Source organism: Erythranthe guttata, chromosome 14 (genome assembly GCF_056151865.1).
Source record: "Erythranthe guttata isolate IM_541 chromosome 14, IM_541, whole genome shotgun sequence".
Classification (NCBI taxonomy): domain Eukaryota; kingdom Viridiplantae; phylum Streptophyta; class Magnoliopsida; order Lamiales; family Phrymaceae; genus Erythranthe; species Erythranthe guttata.
This window is the reverse complement of record NC_142546.1, coordinates 1354445-1370582: the sequence shown is the minus strand read 5'-3', so window position 1 is coordinate 1370582 and position 16138 is coordinate 1354445. Positions and strand designations below refer to the sequence as shown.

Here is a 16138-nt window from a genome sequence, read left to right as displayed (position 1 = left end):
TAAGTCCATTCCATCCAAAACAAACTCTACCATACCTACCAAAATTACCCCTAATCATTTTGGACACCCCTAGTTCGTGATTTAAACTTCAAGCGTACCCATTATTTCACATTAAACTTAATTTTAACAAATATTGTATATTAACCACATTTGACCAATTTTAGCTCACCGTTCCCCCACCACCACCACCACCCACAACCACCACCCCCACCACCACCCGCCGCCATCACCAATTCAATAGAGTGGCAATTCTGTAATCACTTGATGAGTAGCAGTTCTGTAATTATTGTATGAGTGTGTCAAAAGTGTGTTGAAGTGTGTGTATATGTGTGTGGTTGGGTGTCAAAAGTGTGTATGTTTGTATGTGTGTGTATATATACGTGCGTTCGTGTGTGTGTGTGTGTGTGTGTGTATCTGTGTCAAAAGTATGTACAAGTGTGTTTTTATGTTGACCAAGTCTTCTTCTCAAGCAAATTTGATAAACCTGTGGGGATTCATGTGACTTGAATGAACAAAACTAGTCCTTGCATAAATGCATATGCAAAGTCTGAATATTTCTCATGAAGGACTGGGCAAGAGCTCTTAAGTCAAATTAATAACAAACACGAATCGAATACATTATAAAATCGAGTAAAATGTGTCTTCGCATTTTCATTATAATATACAGCAAAGTACTCGACGTGTGTATTTTCTACTTTAGCGTCTTCAAACTCTACGATGCTACTTTCTTTTCACTTGTTTTGCTCCGGAAGGGCGACAATAAAGAGAAATGACGAGATGCTGCGGGCAAAGTAGGAATTATTAGTAAATAATATTTTGTCGAGTGAAGTAAATAATATAAATAGGCGCAACCAAACTTACTCTTTTGTGGAGTATTGCTAGCAGTAGAGGTTTCAGCTCCCGAGATTAGACTCTTTAATGTGTGAACTGCATTATTAAACACTTAATCACTCACTAGATTGTCTATGTATGATTTTATATGAAATCTTCAAATTAAAGAAAAACACATTACCTTCGTTTGTTGAAGCCGTTTTCTCAATACCATCAACATTTTTATCTACTGACGACGAACTCCGATTCTTCCTTCCAAACTTCAAAAGGCGTCTAAAACCCTTTGGTGATTCCTTTACAGAAGTTTTCTTCGAAGTTGCTTGATTTCTGTCCATTTTGGGGGCTTTTACACCATGAAGTTGAGTTTTCGCAGTTTCTTCAGCTCTTGATAGCAGCTCCGGTTTTGCTAACGGTGCTTTGCTATACTCTGACTGACGAGTGCAATGGTCTTTCTCTGAACAGGCGGCAGTCACCTGACAACACATCATAGTTGATTAGGATCCTAATTTAATATTTAAAACAGAGTAAACAAGGAAAAATACCTCATTATAATCTGATTGCTTTTGGACTTGGGAAGTTATAGATTCTTTATCAACTCGATACACGGTTGAAGGAGGAGCGTGTATAGGAGCCGACTCTGGTATCACAGTAGTTTTCTCTCCTTTGTCACGATAATTATGCTGCTTACTCCGTACCTCTGGTTCTCTTTGTGATGAAGACGAAGTTGGAAGAGAAGGCTTATTAGACTCAAGCACCAGAACAGTTTTCTCAACTACAGAAACGTCATCTGCATCAGTCTGGCGTGCTGTCTTATTATTACTTATATTTATTTCAGCATTTCCAGAAGGCCTTGTTGCATTTATCTTTTGGCTGTCCTTCACTGCTGATTTGCCCTCACCTCTATTTACGTGTAACTTCGATGTCTTGATCTTCGATTCAGGTAGAGTTGCAGTTTTACTTCTATCAGGGTTGACGGCAGCAGATACTTTGTTTCTCTCTGGACCATCAGACAACTTCCGCTTTAGTACCGATTCAGCACTTCGTGCTTTTATCGTAGTAAGAGGAGAGTTTGTGATTGTTTTAGGCTCTGATAACCTTCTAATCCGAGACATGGAGGCTTTAGTATCAGGTGTAACACCGTTGCTTTCTCTTTTCATCTCGGATATTGATGAAGAGGACCTGGTTACCCTATTCCCTGCCATGTGGATAACTTTGGAGGCTTTATATGACTCGGTTGATCCAGGCGAAATTCTGATTTTGGATCTCTGCAAGGGTGATGATAGTCCAGGCTCCGAATCACTGAACTTGGATCCTCTATTAGTTGTGTTAGAAAATTTTGGTTGCAATTGCTTTGTCTGAGGAGATGGTGTGGATACCTTTCCGGAGGTGGAACCGCCTCTAGCTGCAATTCTCTTTTGTCGCTGCAGCTTTAAAGATTCAATTCGCTTCATTTCTGTCTCTTCCTGTAAAGAATTAAAACTTTGGAATTTAGAAGTCTATTGATAAGAATAAAAATTGCATTATTACAAAATATAATTTATGTATGTAACGACAAGGTCCGTGAGGGCCTCAACTAAGCAACATGAAGAGGACTGAAAAATATACATCAATGTGTCATTCACTTCTAATTATGGTGTACCTTCTCTTTCTTCATTTTTTGCAGATTAGCTTTGTAGGATCTCAGACTTTCAGCCCGGGCTCGTGCCTCTTCTAAAGGACTCAGCTTCGACAATTTGCCCTTCCTAATAGCACCTCCACTTCTTTGTTTGTGCGAAGAGTCTGGAGTGACCTTTGACATCCTATCCTTGTCCGATTTCCTTGACCCACCCTTCACATCACTTGCATTTGTTTTCCCTTCCTCGCCTGACACTTTTGCACGGACCTGCATTTCGTAGTCCGGAGCAAGGTCATATCCGATGGACCTCTTATCTGTCCCGCGTTCAGGCCTCAAGCTCAAATCATGAGGCTCATAGTTTACTTTGCTCTTACTTCCCTTGGACTCCATCTTTTGGTACTTTGATGGAATCTCAGAATCTATGTTAATAGCAGTTCTATCAGTTCCTCCAACTTGATCTAATGACATTGACCTAAATGGCACAATCAAAGTTTCTTCTGCGATTCCATTTGAGGAATCTATATTTATTTTACCAACGGCACCCTCAAAACTGTCCATGGCTAATGGATCTGACGAATTCCTGAAATTCAAATGGTTCCGTTGACTGCCAACTATAAATTCTTCGTTCGACCTAAATAAAATCCCCCTTCCATTACTTTCGGAAGAATGGATGTCTGTTTCATCATTGCTTCCCTTGAAGTCATTATCTGCACCGGAAAATAAAAATTCATCACCTGATCCCCTGGGCCCACGAGACATACTTCCACTGATTCTGCGGATGTCTCTCATCCTAGTATCTTGTATTTCACCTTTATCCTGTGCACGAAGAGCCAATGTGTCATCACTTGCACTGTTTTTGTGTCTCTTTATCTTCACACCCTCATTTTCAGCTTGAGCATCTTCATCATTTCCTCTCAATAAACAATCTTGAAATGCCTGCCAGTGTCTATCATCAGTATCCTTTCCCAAAACAGAGACCTCGTCATTGCCCAAGTTCAACTTATCCCCAGACTTCAAATGGATTCCTCCACTTTTCGAAGATGCTTCATCAATATCCGAGTGTGAATCTGAGCTCGTTTCGCTACCAGTTTTCTTCTCTTTAGACGTGATATAATTAAGGTTTCGTATTACAACCGTGCCTGAATGCTTTCCATTAGAACCCACAGACTTTCTTCGTGGTTTTCGACTGTGTGAAACTTCTGCATCTGATGCCATGTCATCCAGCGATTCTGTTCTGTCAACATCTCTCGACCCTGACCCGTTATTACTGTTCCCAACATCAAAGGATTGCCTTTTCTTTCCTGAATGAGGACCAAAATCTGAAGGGGATTGCTCTGTAGAATAGTGATGTGGCTGATAAAAAGAACCATTTCCTGTGTAAGTCGGGTAGTATGGCATTCCTTGAACAGGGTACGCTTGAAATATGGGTTGGGCCCCACCGGGAGCATGCATAGGCCATGTAGGAAAAACAGGATGAGGAAACTGTCCTTGAAAATATTCGTGTTGACCATTTGGGGCTGGGCTACCTGCTGTAAGCCAAACAAATACATGATTACTCTACCATCTTCAAGAAGAAATATAGAAAGAAAGAAACCACTTAATTGAAGTAGAATACATTTTATATCAAATATAACATTGAGCGATTCTAGTGAATATTTTGTGCACTAAAAGACACTTCTAGAACAGATATACCACCTCTTGGCAACAAACATATAACGGTGTGTTTCATTGAGGTGGTCCAGTTTTAAGGCTAATTTCCCTCTGAACACCAACAGTTGGTTAAAAGGTGTTTCAATATTGCAACAGCTCATCGCCAAATAATATACTATTTCCTACTAAGAAATGATTGTAAAGCAACTCAGACGGTGTTAGACGTCAAAGTGAAATGCTATGGCGTATTGATATTTAATCGAATTCGATGGTAAGATTTAAGATATTCCGATGACACCCATACAGTAAAAGGTAAAGAGGAGACCAGGATTCTAAGCTAGTGAATAATTGATTACACATGTCATAGTAAATATGTTCAACTTGTGATATGTATTCTTTCTGAGGAGTTGAAGTAAAGAATTACCTGGAGAGAGGTAAAGTCCCTTCACTAACGGGTATGACAAGACAATATTTACAAAGGAAGGAAAATGGACTAATTTCAGTCAAACTAAAATACCAATAAGCAAAATATGTTCTATAGGATACACCAAAATTTGAAAACTCGAACCATGTTTCTGTAAGGATGCTAACATGTGACATGAAAACTAAAATATTTTATAGAGACGAAATAAAAGATGTAGTAATATGAAAATTAGTTGAATATAAGTAGAAAAACATTTATATTTTTGGTTAAACACAGGAATTTTCATTGGAGACCTTCAAAGACTTGATCTTACCAGAATTTATTGTTGATCCCGAATCCCCATTATTTTCTGCAGCCAGCTCAAGGTTGGATTTATCATGTTTGTTGGGTGTATGAGAGAGAACAACACCGGATGGCTTCATCGGAGACAATTCTTCAATATCAAGCCATTGCCCTGTTTCATGCTTACTCTTCCACAGATCCATGAACCTTGAGCATGCATGCCTGTTGAACAGATGGATAGAAATTTATAGACCGAGCTACCTCTAGCATTAAATGGTTCTGCTTCTAATCATGTATACACTTGCCAAAGAGGGGGCACAAGAAGAAGCTTACATTAAACGCATGGCTCCAAAGCTCTCAGCAAAAGTGACAAGAGGTGCGACGAGATCGATATCAAAACCTGCTGCTACAGCACGTGCAAAGGCCATTCCTTGTTCCTTTTGTAGCACTCTTTTACGTGTCTCGAGGACTTTGAGAAGCTGAACTCTGGTTCGGTAATTAAACAAAATAAATCAAAGTTGGTTCAACAAATCTCACATATTATTTCCTCGATCAATTATCTAAAGGTGAGAGCAACCACCAATCATAAATAACTAAGTCAAATTAACTTATTTTTCTCTAGGCAGGTGGCACTTTCTCAATGAAATCCCCGAGATGTTTACAAATACTCTCTTCCTTTATCTTAATTTTCCACTTTTCTTTTAGGTGATCAAATTGGATTGCAAGGGGAAGAAGGATGTATATAGGTGCATTGCCTTTTTTTGTCATCTGAAGACTAAGTTTTCAGAGTTTTCAGCATTAATCAGAACTACCCTATAACTCCAGGTGTCGATCCTATGGTAAACGGTCTAATCACTGCTAGAAGTCTAGAGATTTAGTTTATTCCTATATTCGTACAGGATGAACCTACAGTACAAATGAAAAGGACTCATCAAAGAACATAGATATTGTAGGGTCTATTCTATGATGCCACTGCATTACATACTTTGAATTCCCCTCCGGTGAACTTGATTCATTGGCTTCAGGTGGTGGTGCCCCAGGCTGTCGTAAAAATGAGATGAAGTAAGAATATATGTATAAAGGGAATCAGAGGGAAAAGCGAGCTGAGTGCCTAGTCACCGTGTAAAGGACAATTGCGTTTTCCACATTAGCATTGGGCGAAGATTTTTCACCTGTCCATAATTTTATGTGATTAGTACAATATTACTCACTGCAAAAGTCACTGACAAAGACTAAGATGTTAAGTAGTTACATATTCTCAGCACTAATTTACACAGATAAGGAGAAAATGGGTATATCAATATAGATGCCCACACTCTGAACTCAAAAAGCCTCATATTTTCAACTCTACCTTGAAATCAATTTTGAAAAACAAAGGATGGGTGCAAGGGTACAAAAACACAAAAGATTCAGTAATTAATACAGTTGAGATATATCATGAAAAATTGTCCAAAACAAGAGAGATTCAAAGACACGAGCTGCGCCTCTTTAGAAAATGAAAATATCGAAATATAGAGTTCTGTTTTTCAGGTACCTTCATATCCACGTAGAGGTTTACTTTGTGGGGTTTCTACCTGTCAATAAAAGACTATTAAATAAGCAAACATGAAGTGACAAGCTTTGAGAAATATCACATATGTCAGTAGCTTACAAGTCGTTGCCCTGCATAATTGCTCCTTTGTGTGGAAATTGCCTCCTCGATCTGTAAGATTTCAGTTTCTATTGTGTAGACGCGTTCCAGGATCTCAGGAGTGCTCACAAAACGGACAAACCTGTTCGAAATAGCAAATATTAGTTCTTTCTTATCACCAATTCTTGGTAAGGACATGTAACAAATCCCTGGGGCAGAAACATAGCTCCACTCTTTTACAAGGATTAATGAAGACCATTCACCAAGTAATAGAAACGATATCTATGCCAAGTATTGGTAGTATAGATAAATAAGATGATTGATTGAACATTCGAATTAATGGTGTACCAGTCAACCCCATAGTTTCCGTAAGATTGATCATAAAACTTAGTGGCAAAAAAAAAAAAAGCAACATATCCACTGGGTTTTTTTTTTAAGAGGGGAACTCCATATATTTAAATATTCTCCTTATATTTGAAGGAGGTTCCTTTTTTGTAGTATGATAGCATATAAGGTGGTCGAAGGATGAGATTCATTTCTCATATTTGGTTCGACTGCATATGAGGTTGGAGCTCCCATAGACAAAATAGGATTGTTAGACAAACGAACATCACAATCTCAGCAGCAAATTACCAAACCTTTAAATAAATTCGACATGCAATGTTGTTTTCCAAAGCAAAGGAATACACAACTTGCCAGATTTATTCCATTTATTATCTCTTACCAAAAAAATAATAATAAATAAACAAGATCATCCAAAAAGCATTCAATATCATCGGTGAGCAATCTTGACTTCAGGTCGTAACTGAAAATGCACTATAGTATCATTATGCTATTATTCTCAAATCAAATTTCTATGAGAAATGTTCATGCGGGTTTTCTAAGATAAGAAGAGTACGTATGAAATAACTAAGAAAGCATATAGATGATTAGGAGCCACATAAACATATCTCCGTCATAAAACCAGATATAAGCAAGTAAGGTAAATTTTATACACTAGATGCAATAAAATGCACCCAAACCTTTCGAGAGTAGCTTTTGTAAACCACGGTGCATCACTGCCAGTTTCTGGTTCAAGCAAGATTGAATAACCACCTTCAGCAATTTGATCTTGAGCAGTCTTCAGATGTGCAAGAAATGGACTTAACAGTCCCGAAGCAATTTTCTCTTTCTTGCCGTTTGCTATGATGATCAAGTCACACCTGATATACAGAGAAACACCGATATTAAACTTAATTGCTCCAACACACTTCAACTGCATAACCATCGCATTGGAAATTAGGACACTAAAACCAATCGATTTCATAAACAACCCCACAGATAACTCCATCCTTCAATTTTCAGAATCTTTTCTAGAATAGACTTCGTTCGCAATCCCCACGTCCCCAGCTAATTATGGTACCGACACCACAACACTTATCATCAACCATCAATTCACTAACTAAGAGTACAGATGAGTAAAAACTGCAAATTCACATGTACACAAATGACAGTAATTCAAAGGGAGAACTTCTAATGAAAGTTCTACATGATGGATACTATGCATGCCAAAATCTCCAAACACGGTAACAGACAAATGCAATTCACGAAAACCAGCCCAAAATAAAACCATTGAATAACTCCACACCATCAATTTATTTATTTACACCAGTACAAAAAACAAAAACAAAATGCCCACACATTCAAAACTACACAACAACAAAACACGAAATACATGAAAATCACGAATATACCTTGTCCGAGTTGGAGTGAGCTGAAAAACAGCGGAGCTCAGGCGAGTACTCTGCTTCATATCTTACAGCTGCGCTTCAGATCTCACCGGAAAATAATGTCTGGAAAAATGTTAGTCGCTCAGAGCGAGAGATAGAGAGAGAGAAAGTGAAGTGTTCGAGGAAATGCGTGACAGAAAATCAGCGGCGATAGAGACAAACAATTTGTATGTATGTATGTGTGTGTGTGTGTGTGTGTAAAGTGCGTGTGAGAGAGTGTGGCATTGGCGAATGATTGATTAAATGTTGAAGAAAGTAATTTCTGCTATTTGTAGAAAATAATTTAGATAAAGATTTGTAGGAAAGTTGATTCTGATAATTGTTCTGCCGACGGTGGACAATCGAATGAGTTTCCTTTTTTAATTGCGCTTTTATGTTTTAATTAATGATTAATTAATAACTCTTTTTGCAAAAATCCAAAAAAGAACAACTTTATTGTTTAATGATGATAAGTAAATATAGAAATCGGATGAATTGGATCGGAACTGGTTTTTTCGTCTTTCGGGTGGAATAATAATCGAGCGACAGAAGACTAATTCCAATTCAATTTTTTTTTAAAAATTGAATTTGAAACTTCAAAAATTGGAATGGGAAACTTTTGGAGTGGAATTGCGGTATTCGAAAATTCGATTTTGTATTGACTTAGAATTTTAGATTTCATAATAACATTGATAGTGTAAAATGTAATTTGTAAAATACATCGATTTTTTCTTATCGGGAATGGATTATGGAAATCGCAATCTTATGTATATTACAATTTCAATCGAAACAATTTTAGAAAATCAGAAACCGAATTTTTCAGAATTCAAAACGAAAAAATATTGATAGACATGAGATTTATTTTACAAAATAAAAAAAATGTTGATAATATTTTATATGTGGATTGAAATAATTTCAAAGTTCAAACATCGTATTTCTGTCATTTAAAAATATCAATACTGCATTAATTAATTTATTATATATTTGCCCTTACTTTTAATTTTATCAAACATTAACTTTCACATGTGGATAAAGTAAATAATAAAAAAAAATGGAAGGTCAATTTAGTTCCACTTCCATTACATATTATTTTAATTCAATTTTATTAACTTTTCTAATGCATGCTCAAAAATATAAGTATTGCATTGGAAGCAATAATAAGTAGGGAGAAATAAATATTAAATATAGCCATGTTATAATAAATATATATAATTAAATATAGAGGGGCCTTCATTTGGGACCATATTCATGATGAGCAATCAAGAAATAGACAAACACCATTAAATGCCCAACGGGACAATTGTGCTTTCCACAATATTGTTGTTTTTTTACCATCACTTTAATTCTTTTAAAATAATTTTCATTTTTTTAATAAATATGAATATGAACTTTATATACAAATTTACAAGATAATTAACATCTTCAATACTATATATTTGTGCGTTCAAAATATAAAAATGTATTTGAACATATAAGAGATTTTTAACAAAAAATGTGATCTATATAGTACACAAATTTCGAGATTCCGGTGGCGATTAAATAACTAGTGAGCCAATTTTTCGATGCTCTAGTCCAGGCGTAATCAAGAATAAACATATTATATACTATATATTTGTACATTCGAAAATATTAAAAGATGATAAACCATATAAGTGATTTTTGACAAAAACTATGAGCTATAGTATACAATTTTTTGGTGATTCTGCTCTAATTTAAAAATTAATGAAACAATTTTTAGATGAACTAGTTGTTGCCTAGTTATGAAAAAAAATCTTCTATACTATTCATTAGTGTGTAAGAAAATAAATAAAAATAATAATAATTTCAACATGTAATTAATAATTAGCAAAAAATGTGAGTTATTTACCTATTTGTGTATTAAATACATTTCCAAGTATTTATTTGAATGTGAATAAATATACAAAATAATTGAACATTTAAGTTATTTTTAGCAAAAACTGTTAGCTATAATAGCATACAATTTTCTGTGTTTTTTGTTTACGATTCAAAAACTAGTGAAACAATTTTTAGATGAACTAATTCATACATAATTACGAATAAACACATTCTATAATATATATATATATATATATATATATATATATATATACACACACACGCGCGCTTTATAAATATAAAAAAAATGATTTTGAACATATAAGCGATTTCTGAAAAAAAAATGTGAGCTATAGTATATACAATTTTCTGTGTTTTTTGCTTACGATTCAAAAACTAGTGAAACAACTTTTAGATGAACAAATTCATGCATAATTACGAATAAACATACTCTATGATATATGTACGCGCATTATAAATATAAAAATAATGATTTTGAACATATAAGTGATTTCTGAAAAAAAATGTGAATTTCGCTTGACGATTAAAAAACATAGTACGTACGCAATGACAACATACAGTAAAATAATAACACACAACGTATAACCTCGTTCGGGTAATACCCCAACTTCGCAGCCAAAATTAATATTATCCCAAACACCTTAATGGTTCAACACACAAACTGTTAGCTCGATTTTTTGTTCGACCCAATGCGGGTCGGACCGGATCAGTATGGATCCATATTACCACACCTAAATTTAAATATAAACTTCAAGAATTAGGTAATGGTGATCATCTCTCTTTCTAGGACCAAGAACACAAGATCAAGAAAAACGAAACGAAATTTCCAGAGAGCACCTTTTACTGCAACAATCATGTCTTCATTTGTACATCGTAAAAGTAAATACCCATATTTTTTTGCCTTTCTAATAAGCGACTAACCTTGCCATCAGTATGCAGAGGGTCACAGTCCTGAGAGTTAAAAGTCTCTTTGCCTGAAATCCCATTCAACAATTTCCCTTGTGCGTACTTTCACCGGGACAATGGAGAATATGCAGAAACGAATCTTTTAAAGAACACTGAATTATAAAATACGATAGCATCAAATGAATGAACTAACTTCGTTTGACATATTTACACTACTTAATTCAATAAACTGAAAGTCTGCTCACCTCTTTGGATTAGGGTTCCGAAATGAAGTAGTGCATACTTCTCTCTCTTCATGCTGCTTCATGGTATAAAGCCTGCAATGCCAGAAATCAGTTATATACAGCATACAGAATAATCGACTCGATACTAGTGGAAACATAAAGCTTATACACGAAGTTTTTTTTAAATAAATAGCGAAGAACAATTTATGTAGTGTTTATCTACAAAATGAAAAAGCTGAGGTACCAATCATATTCGGAGTTCAGACATGAGAATAACATGACATATATCCGAAGCTGAGGTACCAATCATATTCGGAGTTCAGACATGAGAATAACATGACATATATCCTAGGATAGGCTAAGAATTCGACATATGGCCATTCTACCTTACATATGACATCACTCCTACACAAACTCTACAACAAAAGAACATATATATAGAGGATTATCACAAGATTTAAAGAGTCATGGCCCCACAACTTCCATACACACACACACACACACACACACACACACCAACCCCACCACACACACGCAAGAGTCCCCGCTCCTATTCATAGTTTTTGTGCAACTATTTTCGTACGAACATATGAGTCGGATTTCAACCATTATTCCCAGCACACCATTTCTCAAGAAAATCAAGGATTTCAACAATGGAACGTAAAAAAACGAACATGAAGACCAAAGAAAACCAGAAATACACGAATGCAACAAAACCAATGATATAGTAATCGCAGTTCGGTGATAGATCAAAGTGATTTCAGAAAACACATTTGTCACGAGGAAAGATCAAGCCAATTATTTTGTATCAGAACGGGCTATTTCGACCTACAATTGCAATTTAATTTAATTTGGGATATGTACGTACGTGTAGGGTGGTTATCTGTATTGACCCTTAATGCATCTAGACATGTATGTATATGTCACATGCGAAATATCGAAGAATAATAACCAATGGAATTCATTTCTCATTTCCATTCTAATAAAAACTTCGCATCACAATAATGGCGTAAAAATCTCCTCTCCATTTTCATCAGTAACCAGATAAGGGCAAATTATTTCTTTTGCATTTTCCTCATTCAGTTTCAAATGGGAATTAATTTACGATAAAAAAAAAAAAGAGAAAAAAAAACATTTCTTTATTAAAAACATAGTACTACTTGGATGAAAACGCTATTACAGCATTCTTTGAAGGAACAGGAAAACAACCATACAAAAAGCAAAAACCATGCACGCATATCCAGCTAGAATCACACTAATGCAATTAATGAGTCTTTTAAAGCTTCAATTCCAAATCTATCTCAGCCGCCACCTCTTTATTGTCCTCCTCGTCTTCATTATTGTTCTCCTCGTCATCAGTTATGATAATAATATCCGGAATAATAATCTCCGGAACAATAACCTCCGGGATAATAACCTCCGGAATAATAACCTCCGGAATAATAATCTCCGGAACGGGCTGTACGGGCTGTACGGGCCGCCTGATTTGGGGATTCATGGATCTAGAAAGGCGCAGTTCTGCCCCAGTTATCTCCCTTATATGTAAGGGAGGTAAATGAGCCGAACCATTAGCAAAGCTCCTTGCGCCTAATTGAGGATACATTAATGGTTCACTTGATGAAGAAGCGGAAGTAGATCCGTAGTGGCTTATGTTTGGATGGGGGGTTGGTGGTGATAGACTCGCACGAGCATCAAAAGATGCCTTTCTCCTTTTCTCCAGAGAAGAAGAAAACTGCGATAAGTTCAAAGAAATTTCGTCTTCGATGTGACACTCAAAGTGCAACACGAGGCTGACGTTGTCATAGAAAACTCTATCACACACACGACATGCAATTGGAACTGAACGAGAACTCTTAGGACTTCGAATGGTTTCCGATTCATCAACTTTTCGGAAACCAGAAATTGGCTTACTCAGAGACATGGTGTATATAAATGCAGTTAAAGATTGGAAAGAAATCTAGATTTCTAAGGCTGAAAATACAGCCTTGAAAATTAGAAAAAAAATAAAAACGAATTGGTAAGAAATCTAGATATGAGAGAAAACCTAGAAAGCAAAGGGAAGGCTAAGGTAGAATGAAGGGAAGGCGATGCAATAGGTATGTGCCAGGAAACATCCAATTTATAGAAAAAAAAGAGGGCAGGCCGTTCAAATCCTATCTGTGCTCACAGGAAATAAGTGCTCCTATTCACTGGCAGTTATTGTAAAATACAATGTTGAACGGGGCGTTGAATGGATTAGTTAGAACCAATTGTATTTGTCTCACCTAACAGCGAATCGTTTTTAAATTTTAAAAAATGTTGTCGTTATTGGAAAATGGAAATTGTGGATGCACGCTAATTACTTAGTTGGCACATGCTATATGCTGTATCAGGCAAAAATGATTCACGTAATTTTCATGAATGATTTGAGAAAAAATCTCAGTAATTAATATATATATATATATATATATATATATATATATATATATATATATATATATATATATATATATATATATATATATATATATATATATATAGACACACAAACACACACATATATACATTAATATTTTTTAATGAATGTAGCCATTGTAGAAATCATTACTTCGAAATTTACCAAAATTACGAAAATTTTTAAGTCTAATAAGGAGTATTCACCTTATTAACTAAATCCGTAAATTACTTGAACCTCACTGTCAATTTGAAATCTGGCTCTGTATTTCTGGAATCTAGTAATGATATTTAGTGTATATGCACTTTAATTCTATGAATAGTGCTACAAGAAAGAAAAGCAGAAGACATTTAATGACCAAGAGGAAAGAGATTAGAGGAAAACTGCAAATGAACCAATTTAATCATCAAATAAATGTACCAACATTTGCGACACGTTACCGAATATGTAATGCAACTTCCAAAAGCAATTTGCTGGTCTACATAAAATTAGGAACTTTGATTCTCTTCTCAAAGTTAACATATGAAGAAACTTATGTACTTTCTCATGCAGAGTTGCCTTAATGCATCTATTACAAAAATTTGTATGATTCTCCCTAAACCCGAGACCCACCCTAACACGCTTTAGAGTTTGTATTAAACCCAAACTTGTCTCAATCCATACCCGAATTTAACAAGTCCGGCCCACCAAACCCATTACCACGAAACAAAACAACTTGATCTTTTAATTTCCTTAATATTTTACACGTATATTTATGATAAAAATTATCTCAAATTCAAATGCAACATTATTTCAAGTAGATAACAAAAAAATATCATTAACTGTTATTGATGGTTTTGCTTTAGACTAATGGTATTGGCTTCTTTTGCGTGGGGGTTCAAATTCCTTTGAGTGCGTGTGTTGTAGCCTTGTAGGCAATTATAATGCCACTTTGTTTATTTTTAAAATAGAAACATATAGTTAGAAATATTTGACTACTACAATAAATAAAGTTAAATTCAAATAAAAAATAATATCTCACTAATACATATTCATTTTCTCTATTGCAAAACCTACATATACCACAATCATATTGATTATCTCTATAGCCCTATGAAAGAAAAGGAGTGAAAATTAAACGTGAAACTGTAGAAATTAAAAGCAACTATCTGGGTTGGTATTTATATGGGGCCTTCTAGGTTAGTTCTTATACAACACGTTATCCGACCTAAAATCGGATGGGTCTAAAAACCTAAACTCATTACCCGTCTTAGAACCATATAACTTACCCAAACCCGACCCAAGAGGGTCGGTTTCGGGTCTAAAACCTGACCCATTGCCATCCACAGGAATGAATGAGATCTTTTCCATTTCTGTTATCCTACTCGACAAATAATATTCACATTCTTGCTTTTACTTTATAGTCTTATCTTAAATATATTTCCAACACGATAACTGTAAAGTTCACAAAACTATATCACTGTGCTTGCATTCATATGCTTAAACAAGATCTTTCTTCACAGAGGTTTTGAAATGGCTAACTTTCTATTACATCTAGATGAATTAGCATATTGAACATTATCGTGTCTATTGAACTTCTGCACTAGACAATGATATGTTAACAATTTCCAACTAATTACAAAATCAAGATATAAGCCGCATGAAAGATGTTTCTATCATGGCATGCAAAGTTTTCCAATCTTTTCTAACATCGGATACCAATTTTTAAGTCTCCCTCTAATGTTACCGTAACGTTAGAAAACAGACAAGACCACGAACACGACAGATTTAACCATTTCAAACTTATATATGCCTTACGGATAATATTGTCCAGTAGCAACGAGACAATTTTTCAAATATATAAGACAGATAACTGGAGCTTAAAACCCAAAAATAAAAATATGCACCGATGATTCAAAAGCAGAAAATGAACAGAAGAAATATATAGCAATGCCATTTCTTACAATCACAAAGCTATATTTTACACGCAAAAGTTCCATCTTAACGAAAATCGGGTTCGCCTGCGCTATGTTCGTCATCTCTAAACTATTTACTCATCAAAAGCGCAAGCCAGTAAAATACGCAGAATCAAGTCTGCCCATTTCAACATCTTGCTTAAACATAAACGAATTTTCTAGTTTGATACATCGCGGAAGAAAATAAAAAAATGGTGGGCTATTGAATGTACCTTGTACGCAATCCAATGGTTTGGCCCGAGGGAGGATTACTGTGTGCGCTATCGATGCCTTCCCCGAAGAAAAATCTCGCAGTTCCGCCAAAAATTAGTAGATTTGATCGGATAGAGCATAATTATGCGCGTAATTTGTTGTTTGGGAATTAGGGTTCTAAAAGAGAGTGATGAAGATGGACGCTTACTGGGAGAGTCTGAAATGAGGTGGATCTTTTCAAGAGAACAAATTATTATATATTTTTTCAATTATTTATTAATAATATTTTTTATTTTTTTTGAAGAATGAAATGATATTTATTTATATTTATATATATATTTAAGAAGGAAGATTTTATATTTATAGTCAGAAATTATTGATATTATTAAG

General features: G+C 35.1%; 1 protein-coding gene and 1 long non-coding RNA gene across 3 annotated transcripts; both read right to left on the bottom strand.

Annotated features, from left to right (window-relative positions):
- Nucleotides 1-503: 503 nt before the first annotated feature.
- Nucleotides 504-8568, bottom strand: LOC105963056 (uncharacterized). 2 transcript variants are annotated; one of them, XM_012987417.2, is made up of 13 exons: nt 8166-8568; nt 7455-7634; nt 6454-6574; nt 6337-6376; nt 5922-5974; nt 5788-5843; nt 5136-5288; nt 4834-5024; nt 2471-3975; nt 1374-2294; nt 1013-1304; nt 862-927; nt 504-780 (listed from the first exon to the last, which is right to left on the bottom strand). In XM_012987417.2, the coding sequence occupies exons 1-13, from the start codon at nt 8222-8224 to the stop codon at nt 713-715; spliced, it is 3705 nt and encodes a 1234-aa protein (XP_012842871.2). In that variant the 5' UTR covers nt 8225-8568; the 3' UTR covers nt 504-712. The 2 variants fall into 2 exon arrangements, with proteins under 2 accessions (XP_012842871.2, XP_012842872.2); XM_012987418.2 differs by having other exon boundaries at nt 2471-3972; nt 8166-8544.
- Nucleotides 8569-10602: 2034 nt separating this feature from the next.
- Nucleotides 10603-15995, bottom strand: LOC105963054 (uncharacterized). Its single transcript, XR_001173254.2, has 3 exons — nt 15769-15995; nt 11189-11260; nt 10603-11095 (listed from the first exon to the last, which is right to left on the bottom strand). It is a non-coding gene; the product is annotated as an uncharacterized LOC105963054 (long non-coding RNA).
- Between the last annotated feature and the right edge of the window lie 143 nt (nt 15996-16138).

Excerpts from the sequence above, each read along its gene's own strand:
- LOC105963056 (XM_012987417.2), bottom strand. The coding sequence starts at position 8,224 with ATGAAGCAGAGTACTCGCCTGAGCTCCGCTGTTTTTCAGCTCACTCCA. Across the intron at positions 5,289-5,787 it reads TCACCGGAGGGGAATTCAAA|AGTTCAGCTTCTCAAAGTCC; the intron begins GTATGTAATGCA and ends TTACCGAACCAG. Across the intron at positions 3,976-4,833 it reads GGGATCAACAATAAATTCTG|CAGGTAGCCCAGCCCCAAAT; the intron begins GTAAGATCAAGT and ends TTTGGCTTACAG.